The following is an 11950-nucleotide window of genomic DNA, read 5'->3' on the forward strand; positions in this document are numbered from 1 at the left end:
AAATTTGAAAATTAAAAAAAAAAAAAGAGTGTAAAGATCGCAAACAAATGGAAAATATTAGTCGGTGAAACAACAAAACGGTGAAAAGAGATCGAATATTGTTTGAGGATGTCTGTGGGAGAAGATAGACAAGGCAGTGAGACAAAAGGACAGCTACTGTACAAGCTTTTAAACGTTTGAAGTGAAGCACGAAATGCAGATCACGCAGCAGCAAGCAAGTCTGCAGCTGATCGAGCGAAGAGGAAATAAAAAATTTGGTTTCCCCGATGTATCACCGTTTAAGAAGGGTTTTGGAGGAGCGATTACATCTCCTCAGGGTGCATTCAGCCCCACTTTTCACAACGGCACGTAGCGCTTTTGGGGGGCTTTGTGGGTTTGGCGAGCGAGGCTGACAAAGTGATGGGGGGGGGAGAGAGCGCGAGTCCCTTCAAGTTTCAAATACGGTAAGTAAGAATGTTCAGCATGTTTGGTTGTCATTTCAACATCAGCCTTTCTCTTCAGCATTACCTTGCTAATGTCCTCCCTTTCTCCTCTTTCTTTTTTTGTTTTCCATGTAGCAAGTGGAGACACAAACAGCACACTGGAACTTGTACATCAATCTGGCTGGTTTTACGGTGGGTCTCTTTTCCGTTACACTCCTAGGGCCATGGAGTGACCAGGTGGGACGACGACCAGTGCTCATCTTTCCTTGCCTGGGGCTGGCAATGCAGGCAGGCCTCTATCTGCTTGTGATGTACCTGCGGCTACACGTGGCCTGGTTTCTCCTTGGCCGGTTGCTGAGTGGTCTTTCCGGAGACTTCAATGCTATTCTTGCAGGCTGCTTCGCATACATAGCGGACACCAGTGACAGACAAGCTCGTACTTTCCGAGTGGCCATCTTGGAGGCCTGCCTGGGTTTGGCAGGAATGCTGGCAAGCATTGTGGGAGGGCAGTGGCTTCAAGCACAGGGGTAGGTTTGATTCTTCAGTACCAAACCAGAGCATCAAAATCACTCCTGAGAGACTTGTAAACTATGCTGACTTTTGAAATTAAGGTCCGATATATTTCCTTTAATAATTATAATAAGTAATTGCTGTGTTATCTGGGATTGTTTGGTTTACTTTCACCTATAAAGTATCTATCTATCTATCTATCTAAAAGATCACTTTGACTAAATTAATACTTCTTTTTTCCTTCTGCTATAGTACTAATGCTATATTCAAAGACAGATTTTTTTTTTCTTTTATTTCGAGGGGCATTCAGTTATAAACAGGAATTTTTATGCTCTGCTCTTATAAAAAGTGCAAGGTAGACGTGACTCCTTGGACAAACGCATGCATGACTGAAGTTGTTAGTAGTGCTAGCTGCTCTTTCCAACTTGTTGGAGCAGGATGACACAGTAGTGTTGCTCAACGGATTGTCATTCAATTTTTGACAAATGAATGAGTCATTCCATCTCCAATTTATTTAAAATTTAAAAATTAGTTTTGGAATGAGTGTCTCTCTCAGTCTAGAGGTGCAAGTCATTCTGAGAGCCGCAATCATCTCTTTGGTCCACTTAAGGAACTTTTAGGAGGGGAGAAATTCCAGTCAAATGTGGAGGTGAGGTTATTGACGCTGTGCAAGAATGGGTCAACATGCAGTCGAAAGACTTCTACTCTTATGAGATTAAAAGGCACCCTGAACGCCGGAACAAGTGTATTGCAGTGGCAGGAGGCTACATAGAAAAAAATTGTGGAAGTCGTTTCTTGTATTCAATAAACGTGTAACTCATAAATTCCTGGTTCTATCTGAAAGCCCCATGTATTATTCTGTTGTGTATGAATGTGTTTATAATGAGTTTCTAGGGCAGTTGGGTGTCATTTAAAATAAATTGTGTATTAATATAATAGAAAACTGGCAAAGTGTGTGTAAGTTGATGAGAAATGCATGATGGGACATGAAGTCATGCAGCCGATCACTCAATCATAAGTTTTTATGCAAGCCCTGGAGATAATGGGCACAGTCAAGATGTCCCTTGATGTGATGAGTGCGGAGACATGGAGGCGTTCACAGGTGTGGTATGTTTATAGTCATATGGTTACCTTTGTACTTTTCACATCATATAGTTATATAATACCTAAAGCTGTACAGTTGTATAAAATGACTGACATTAATTTTAATAAATTAACAAAAAATCTAAAGCGATAGCAAGTCACTGATCCTGAATTGAATTTAACTGTTTGTTAATGTATTGATGGACTGGCCATCCGTTCAGAGCCAAAATAACTTTAAGTGATGTTTGCACACTCGGATTACATAAAATACATGCAAGTTTTGCTTAGTTTCTTTCAGATTAGGACAAATAACAATAGCCCAATATGTTTAAATTATGAAGAAGAAATAACAGCATAGTTTGTGAGAATTTCTGTCTTCCAGATTTCTCACTGAGAATCTTACAATGCCGTCACATTACAGGTTTGTTGTTTTCTGTGTTTGTTTCAGGAGGACAATGATTAGTGCACTATATAATTTATCCAAGGTGACTTACAAATATATTCCGTGAAAACTATAAATACAAAGAGGCCTGTTTCATTTATGTTAGGTAGATCGCCCAGAGGGGACTGGGCGGTCTCATGGCCTGGAATCCCTGCAGATTTTAATTTTTTTTCTCCGGCCGTCTGGAGTTTTTTTTTTTGTTTTTTCTGTCCCCCCTGGCCATTGGACCTTACTCTTATTCTATGTTAATTAATGTTGACTTATTTTCTTTTCTTACTGTGTCTCTTATTTTTCTATTCTTCATTATGTAAAGCACTTTGAGCTACATTTTTTTGTATGAAAATGTGCTATATAAATAAATGTTGTTGTTGTTGTTACGTTTAGAGGGTAGTACATGCATCTTTTGCAAATGAAGCACAGGCAGGTTAGGTTGCTTGCTCAGGCTCGTACAGTAAGATAGAAAGAAGAAATGAATTGGCAGCTTAATGCTGTACAGAGACAGGAACTTCCTTGGCCCATAGACCCCACTAGCTGCCACTTAGGAGGTGCAAATCATCATTTTTCTTTTTAATATGTCTGCTGTCTGCAATGGTGTATTAAGCCCATGTGTGGAAAGTGGTATTGTTAAAACTGGTGCCTCGCATTGTCGAGATGTTAACCCCTCTTTTCCGGTCACTAAAATGTATGCACATTGCGGATGTTTACATAGCATTTGGTCATTCTGTGCTGGAAATAACAAAACTAGCAAATGCAAAAATCTGTGTGTTCTAACTTGTAGTCACTTTCTGTGCATGGCAATATATTTGTTAAATATAGAAATCCTGATATGAAAAAGCTAAACATAATTATTCTTTAATTATTAATGTCAATATGACACTTTGTTCAGTAAGTATATCGTTTTTATCTTTATAGCTACATCAATCCCTTCTGGCTTGTCTTGGCCATCAACCTTGCAACAGCCCTTTATGCTTATCTCGTTATTCCAGAGTCTCTAACACCGGACAAGGAAGCCAAACTCTTCACCCTAAAGCACTACAAGGCTGTGTACAATCTTTACAGCACTCGAGGAGAATGGGGCCGCAGAGCAAAATTAGGGTTTTACACAGCAGCCTTCTTCATAGTTGTCACTGTCCACTTTGGAGCCAAGGATCTGTATGTGCTGTATGAGCTTAGCGCTCCACTGTGCTGGGACTCGACACTGATTGGTTACGGCTCAGCCGCAGAACATCTGACTTACCTAAGCAGCCTTCTAGGCTTGAGGGTGATGCAGGTATGCTTGGAAGACTCCTGGGTGGCTATTGTTGGCTTGTGTTCAAACATCAGCGGCCTAGTGGTCATCGCACTGGCAAACTCCACTGCATTGATGTTTACAGGTAAAACTGAAAAACATTGTAACATTATTTACTCAAGTGTGACTGATAATAAAATTCTATCCACAGGTATCTATCTACTGTACATTCGCCTGTTCATGCCTAATGGATTGCGAGAACGTGGCTTGGTTGGCGCTACTTGTACACTATGCAAATAGTCAACACAAAGGGAAGAGGTTTTTAGGGACCAGTAGAGTTTCTTTTGCCCATGATGTTGACTGGCTTTTAAGCTAATTTAGGCTCCCAATGGCCATTCTCATGACACTATGTGCGGAATTGGGCCTGACATTGGTCCTTGAAATTGGTTAATATGAAGGTTTTAACAACTGTAGTTGCACTTACTGGCAACAGGCGTCTACTAGAGGGAACTGTCTGACAGGTCAGGAATATCTCAGCTAAGCTTCAGTTCTATCAAGCTCACAGTGCTGGAAACCATAAACCAACTGACAAGGAGCTGCATTCAGCTTCTGTATGGTGTGGGTGTACGGGTCCAACATAAAAAGGCAATTTGCAGCAATGTCCGGTTTTCCTATTGCCACAATTGACAGCATTCATATTGCAATAAAGACACCTAGCTAGACTGAAGCAGCTTTATTTAACTGCAAGCAGTGACATTCCTTTAATGCCCAGCTGTTCATCTGTGGTGCCAAGATGAGACTGACACACATCTGGACTGCTCTGCCATACTGCAGCATAATAAGGCATCTCCAAATACAGTTGGAGAGTGTAGTGTGCTTTTTCCTCCTGTTGCACTAATTTTCTGCCGGTGATTTGAGATTCACTTCTTTGTCTCTGCCCGAGATCAGACCTTTTTATTTATTTCTTTCAGGTATGGTGTGGCTGATAGAGCTCACCACATTCCTGGCGGCAGTAACTGTTCAACATAATGATGGGATGCAAACCTGTTGGCGACACCAGTGCTTAATGTCTGTAAACTGCATGTTTAGGTTGTTCTCTAAATTTCTTCTTCCTGTTTTCATTCTTCAGGATATGCAGTGAGGTTTCTCTCAATGGCAACAACCCCAGTGCTCCGATCAAAGCTGTCGACACTCGTCACCGTGTCAGAGCAGGGTAAGCAGTTATGCCAGTGTGGTGTTCTCCCTTTGCTCTTGCCAGACGTTAGCTCAGTTTTCTGACTTGCCTACAGCAATCCGAGATTTGCAAGAATTGTCCGGGTGTACGAGTGTTCATGCACATGACTTTATCAACAGACGACCATAAACTAGTAATTTATACCACCTGTGGTACATATTAGTGCCTCACAAATATATGAAAGTGTCACTAAAATGATCTTCATCATAATACAGTCTCAGTAATTTAGCCAAAATGACTGTAAATGTAGTTCAAGCTACACTTGCCATACTTATGTCTTTGAAACAAAGTGCCTGTCCTCTGGCATAGCCCACTTCACATTCTGCAGCACTTCTCTGTGAGTAGGAGACGCCGTCTGTTGCCTGATCATTTGCTGATTTTATTTAGTTTAACTCTTTTTTTTTTATGCATTTTCTCTCCACCTCTCTGCCCACAGGAGCTCTGTTTGCATCTATTGCTTGTGTGGAAAGTGTTTGTTCTCTGGTGTCTACTGGGGTCTTCAACTCTCTTTACCCTGCAACACTTCACATATTGAAAGGTTTCCCCTTTCTGTTTGGTGCTGCACTTCTCCTTATCCCGGCTGTCATCCTTGGGTGAGTCTAATTCCTCTAGGCTGTCTCAGCTATTACAGCCAATTCTTGAATCCCTTTTTCGGTTGCTCATTCATTTATTTATTCTCCAAACCCACACTGTCTTTGTAATACACGGCCACGATGTTTAAAGGCCAACCGTGGAGAACAGAGTTAGTCCATACGACGAAAAAAAGTTAGGGGGTATATAAACACATACACAAGTGTAAAGGACATTTCTGGCATGTAGAATAAATTGTTAGAATCTCTGCTTGAATCAGTGAACACGTCTTTCACAAACTACATCCTTACCAAAAAAAAAAAAAAAAAGAAGAGTTGCTTCCAGAAGATGAGGTCAAATTTGCATGAATACTTCAATACACAACATGTAACATGTGAGTAGAAATAGTTAAAAAGCAAGAGCAATTTATTATTTATAGGGCTGTGCCATTAGGTGAAAAGGCCTTAATGAGCATTTGTGATCCAGGCATGGAGTCATGCAGGAGCCAGCTAACAGGGTTAGGGTCGTATTCAACCAAACACTCTGCAACTGCTGCTCCAGGGAGAAGAATGTTTGTTTTTCCCACAGTGCTCTACCCATGTCTGAAAATGGCTGGTCTGGGATTGGTGCAGATATCACTTGCAGTGGTCAGTTTTAAACGGTTCTCTGAATGGTGTCACTTGTCTGTTTAACCTCCATGTTTGAAACTAGTGGTTGTTGACAGAGATGATGATGATACACCACCAGTCCACACAAGTTCATATTCTTCTAAACCAGGGGTGTTCAGCTCCAGTCCTGGTGGGCCGCAGTGGCTGTAGGTTTTCATTCTAACCATCTTCTTAATTAGTGAGACGTTTTTGCTGCTGATTAACTTGTTTTGCATTAGTTTCAATTGACGTGATTCAGACCCCTTAGTTGTTTGTTTTTTCTTAATTAACAGCCAAACAATAATGAGACAAAAAGCAAGTGACCACATGACCAGCTAACATGAAATAAAGAAGGGTGGAGGTCTCGGCCATGTTGGTCTGCTCAGGTCACCAAAACATCTGGACGGTGGTGTTAGAAAAAACAGAAAATCAACAGTCCACTGTGGCAGAATGAGAGCAGCAACAATATTCAGTAATGGCTTGAATTAACAGCAAGAATTAGCTTCTTATTAAGGAACTGGTTGGAGTGAAATTGGCTGCAGTTTAGCTGGTCATCTGTTGGCTCATTTCACATCTCATTTCTGTTTGGCTGCCATTTAATGAAGAAACAAATAAATTCAGAGGACTGAATCCTTAAAAAACAGGGCTATTAGAATGAAGGGAAAAGGAGTTATGAGTTCATTAGCAATGAAAACTGGTCACGGATTAGGAAAAGGGTTAGAATGAAAACCTGCAGCCACTGCAGCCCACCAGGACCAGAGTTGGACACCCCTGTTCTAAACCAATACCAGCTTAAAATCGGTTTTATCCCTAGAGTGACCAATGTTGGACGTTTAAGGGATGGCCTCCGACTTCTGTGGGTTATCAACTTATGGGCCAAAGCATTACATGAATATCTGCTAAAGATGGAATATCTCTGTAGATGTTGGAAAGTGCTGAAGCTAGTGCTGGGATGGCCTGGACATCACCCACTTACTGTTTTCCTCCGATTCTCCCATTTGGCAGCCCTCCTGTAACCACTGCCCTCCGTTTTGTCCCACTGTCTCTTTGTAATGGCCATCCTGTGCCTTGATATGCCAGGGCAACCAACCAGTTTCACGGATCAGTGATTTGCTTCATACAGCAGACGGCTGACAGAGGGGCTCCTAACGTGCTTTATCATCAACACTGGAGACTCTGACCATCCTCATTTTAAGACAACCTTCACGTGTGACTATGTGGTGACCAACACACACAGACATGTCATCAAAACTTAATTGTGTGTACCTGGCCATGCTAAATGCCCGTGCCAGGTTTCATGCAAATTGTACCTTTACGCCTGGGTGCAATTTTAAGTTTTTATTTTGTCAGAGATGTTTTTTTAAAATTAAAAAACCCCAAAACTGAACAAGAACCCAGTAGACAGCAGCAGGACCGTCTAAAGCCAAATGAACACTTTTATAGGTTATTTTCACATTCAATTTTCAGAATGCATACCACCATAAAAACCTGAAAACCCAGAGTTATGGAGCTAGACAAGTAAATCAGTGGTTTGAAAGAACAAATTATTTTAGGGAAAGAAAATTGACTTTCAAAAATCATTTATTGACACAATCCTCTTTAATAAAACCCCTGTGTGCGTCCAGGTGTCCGTGTGTGTCTCTTCTGGTGAAGTGCGCATGCGCTGGGCCTCACGGCACGTGTTCAGTCTCTTCCTGTGCGTGCGCAAGACAGACAGACACGCACACACACACACACGCAGGCGCGCGGACGACAGACAGACACACACACACAGGCGCACACGAGAGACAGACACGCACACACACACAGGCGCAGGTGCACACGTGCATTGTTGCAATGTTACTTTTCTTGGTTGTTTATTAACTTATGGATTTTTCAAATGTTCATTTTTTCCCTGTGCCTAAAACTCATGTAAAAAAAAAAAAAAAAAGTTTTTAGCGAGCAGGTCGTAAGGCTATTGTGCAAACTCTTGCAGTGTTAGTTTTCTCTGTTGTTCAAGGTTTTCTTAGTGTTATTCAGTGTTTTTACATTAAGTTTACTATTACGCGGTGCATTCAGTGGTACTTTGTATAATTAACTATATTTGTGCTTAAAAACTTAAATATGTTTACATACAGTTCATACGGTCTGGATCGGATTAATTGTATTTACATACAATCCTATGGGGGAAATTACTTCTATTCACGACCAAATCGGGTTACAACCAGAGTTTGGAACGAATTATGGTCGTGAACCGAGGTTCCACTGTATTACCGTCAGACAAAATCACAGGCATTTTATGGAAATACAAACCGGCATTACTGAGAGAGAAAATTAAAGGCACACAATACAGTGACGCATATTACAGCAACATACAAGGTCCCTTGCCATTTAATATAGACTGTTCATACTAATGTTTATGCACTACTGTTCTAGCACCTGTTATTGTAACGGGCTTAATGTCTAGTATTAATTTGGTAATAAAGCCAATGTTGATGTATGGTCATAGTGTTTGTGTACGCAAGTGTCAAGAGTTCAACTGTAAATCACATTTGAAAGCTGCATTACAGCACTACACACAGCCGGCTTGAGAGGATTCAATAAACTGCGTTTTATAGAATACTGTAGTTCAACAGCAAGCCTAAAAGGTACAATTCTGAGGGTCAGGTGGGCTTCAATCCCCGTTTAAATGTTATGAAAACACCATGGACAGATGTGCGCTGCGAGGGTCTATTCACAACCTGAACATGCATTTGCCATAAAGCTGCACACATTTACATGAGTTAAACCAAATGGTTCGGAAAAATAAAAATAATCCAAAGAAATTAATACTTAACCAAGCAAACAAACATTTCCTTAATTTCTCAAACCCACTTATTCCATTGAGTTGGGTTAGAAACAATCGCAGCAGAACCAGACATGGCTGGGGTGCTGGTCCACTGCTCATTTCAAAAAACAATCCCATATAATGGGGGGGTCTCCCAATCTTGGTGGGCTACAGTGGCTGCAGGTTTTCGTTGTATTCATTTTATTATTTTTGAGATCAGTTACTGCCAATTAAATTCTCTCCCTTAACTTTAATTCACTTGTTATTGAAGACACGGCCCCCTAAGTTGTTTTTTTTTTGTTTCCTTAATTAACAGCCAAATAATAAAGTGAGCCAACACATGGCTGGCTAACCAGTGTCCACCATACAATATTGACAATAAAGAAAGGTAAAGGTCTCAGTAATGTTAATCTGCTCAGCTCCACAAAACATTTCAATGGTGCTCTTTGTAAAGAAGGAACATCAACAGTTTTGAAATATCTGCTATGGCTACAAGCCATGGAATTATTGAACGACTTTAAATAACACGAACACTAGCAGGAGTGTGAGGCCCTGACTTACCTGTCATCTGTTGGCTCATGTTTGTTTGGCTGCTTTACTTAAGATATCGTGTGATGGACGCAGGTTAGCTGGTCGTGTGTTGACTCGTTTTGTATCTTCTTATTATTTGGCTGCTAATTAAGGAAGAAAAAAAAAAACAATTTAAGAGAGCTGAGTCTTCAAACACCAGTCAATTAAAATTAAGACAAATTAAGTTAATTAGCAGCAAAAACTGCTCACTAATTAAGAAGATGGGTAGAATAAACACCTGCAGCCACCGCAGCCCTCCAGTGTCGCAGTTGGGACCCTCCTGCTATTTGACTTTCAGACAAGGGAGGTCTTGTCGAAATGCGCACACTTCATGGAGACAGTAACCAAGCCAGGGTGTGACTCTGAAGATGTGAGGCAGCAGCTCCGCTGTACCGCTTCTGTCTACAAACAAGTGCTTTAATTGAACTGGTTGAGATATCCCAACAAGTACTGTAACTGCGACTTAGAATAAATGTTGATTAGCAAAGCTTCCATGGACTGATGTTGAATTAAGCATGAAATGAGTTTTGTTTCCATTCAGAGCAAAGTCCTGGTATATATAAATAACCTCATGGTGCTGGGAGCTGGACTACCATGTCATTAACTGCAATTGAATCATCTGAAATTAAATTGTACATTCATTGTCTATCATTACAGACTGGCAGGCGAGTAGCAAAATAAAAAAAAAAAAAAGCAGAAGTTCGTATTTCGTTGTTCGTTGCTGGACATTGTGGATTATAATGCCATTGTCATGCACTTTGCATGTTCTCTTCATGTCCGTGTTGGTTTTCCTCTCAATACCAAAAACGGACATGCATGTTAAGCTAAATGGCGATTCTAAACTGGCCCCGTGGGATTGTGGGTCTGTGTGTGGCCATCTCCTCTGAAGGACTGGCAGCCTGTTGTGGTTGTTTCCTTCTTTCAGCCCCCACACAGCCCTGAACAGGATTAGGTAGGTTTGAAAATATTACGATAGATAAATAAATGTATTGAGTGAGTTACGTCTCTATTCTAGATAACATGCTCAAGCCATGGGTGGCTCAGTTAAGATGTGTGACCGGTGAATCATCAGAAGGAAGGGACTCTTAAAAAGAAAGCTGGCCAGCATTTTGAGAGGCGACGGCAGTGACCAGAGTACACTGAAATAAGACATTGACCGCTTGGCAAAGGGCACATTTGGAATGGGAATCATTTAACTGAATCTGTATTTTAGCACCAGGGTTAGGATGAGAAGGTCCTGTGGGGTTAGTTGTGTTTGCTATTTCAGGCAAGTTTCCCAAAAACAAAATACAGTAATGTGTGAGTGAATCTTTTTTTCTTCCTTGGATGCTTCTTGTAGCCCCAGCTGGCCTAAAACAAATGTCTGTTCAGTGTGTTGATTTCACAACACACACACACACACAGGACAGTGTAGCAGTGACAAACCTAGCAAGCCTGTTAACGTGCAGAACACTTTAAGCTAACAGAGAATACAAATCCTGGTGGGTTTTTCTTTCTATGCTTTGTTTTCACAGTTGTGTGAGGCGTTGGCAGACAGGCCAGGAGTACAGTCGTCACTTTGAGGACACTTCCTGAAGGATCCACCCTGCGAGCCAGAAGCCCTCCGACTTAATGGAGATGTACCTTGACATTTTTTGATGAAAACTTGCCTCTCTCTATGGCAGCACCGGCAGCAGGATCCTTTATTCTGAAAACTCTACCATGCAGCCCGTCATTTGGTTAAAGAGATGGGAGTGCAGCTGAGGTGGGACACTTGGTCAGATTCATTACATTCAGGTGGGCGGAGGCAGTGGAATTAAGAAAATCAAATATGAGCTTTCTGTTTTCTTTTGCACAACCTAACAGCAATTTGCAAATAATTAAGCCCAATGGTGCAGAATTAGAAGAGAATAACCCAATGTCTCATTTGAGATTGTCAGGTTTTTGGAGTGTCCTGGCATTTTTTCTTGTAAAAAGCCCTATACGGACCCCCATAGTGTCCCTCAATGGTCTCACTCTCTGATTTACCATCAGGTGTTTGAGGGGCTTCACAACAGTCGATGACTAGCAGGCCAGTCCAAGAACGTGCTCCTACTATGCCACAATTAGATTTTTTTATTTTAAAATTATATTGCTGCAGGCGTTCCCAAAGCGAGATGGTCTAGCCGAGTGACTTGTGCACAGCCCATCTGGCAACTATTAGCTTTTAATAGCAATAAGAGTTTTATACCAAATGAACATGGAGTCCAAACTCCCTTTTCTTTTAATTGTTTAGCAAAGTCTGAGCGAACAAACAGGTTTCTGTCTGCTGTTTAAGACATCTAAGAGGAAAACTGAAATATCCTAAGTCAGAATATGAAGTTCAACTATGGGACAAGTGTTAAAGCTGTGAAAACATGAATGGCACATACTTCAATTTTAATTTACTTTTTACTAAATAAATGTGACATTAAAGTTGA

The 11950-nt window shown here is 41.0% G+C and overlaps 1 protein-coding gene across 1 annotated transcript in view; it reads left to right on the forward strand.

The window, feature by feature from the left end:
• The window catches only part of slc46a1 (solute carrier family 46 member 1), a 26851-nt gene extending 14901 nt beyond the window's left edge, over positions 1-11950 (forward strand). Inside the window, exons 2-6 of the mRNA XM_039757075.1 lie at positions 558-949; positions 3370-3830; positions 4815-4898; positions 5356-5512; positions 11027-11950. Coding sequence (XP_039613009.1) covers positions 558-949; positions 3370-3830; positions 4815-4898; positions 5356-5512; positions 11027-11087 — 1155 coding nt within the window. The 3' untranslated portion in view covers positions 11088-11950. The remainder of the gene's footprint in view (positions 1-557; positions 950-3369; positions 3831-4814; positions 4899-5355; positions 5513-11026) is intronic.

The sequence above is a fragment of the Polypterus senegalus genome, chromosome 6 (assembly GCF_016835505.1).
Source record: "Polypterus senegalus isolate Bchr_013 chromosome 6, ASM1683550v1, whole genome shotgun sequence".
Lineage (NCBI taxonomy): Eukaryota > Metazoa > Chordata > Cladistia > Polypteriformes > Polypteridae > Polypterus > Polypterus senegalus.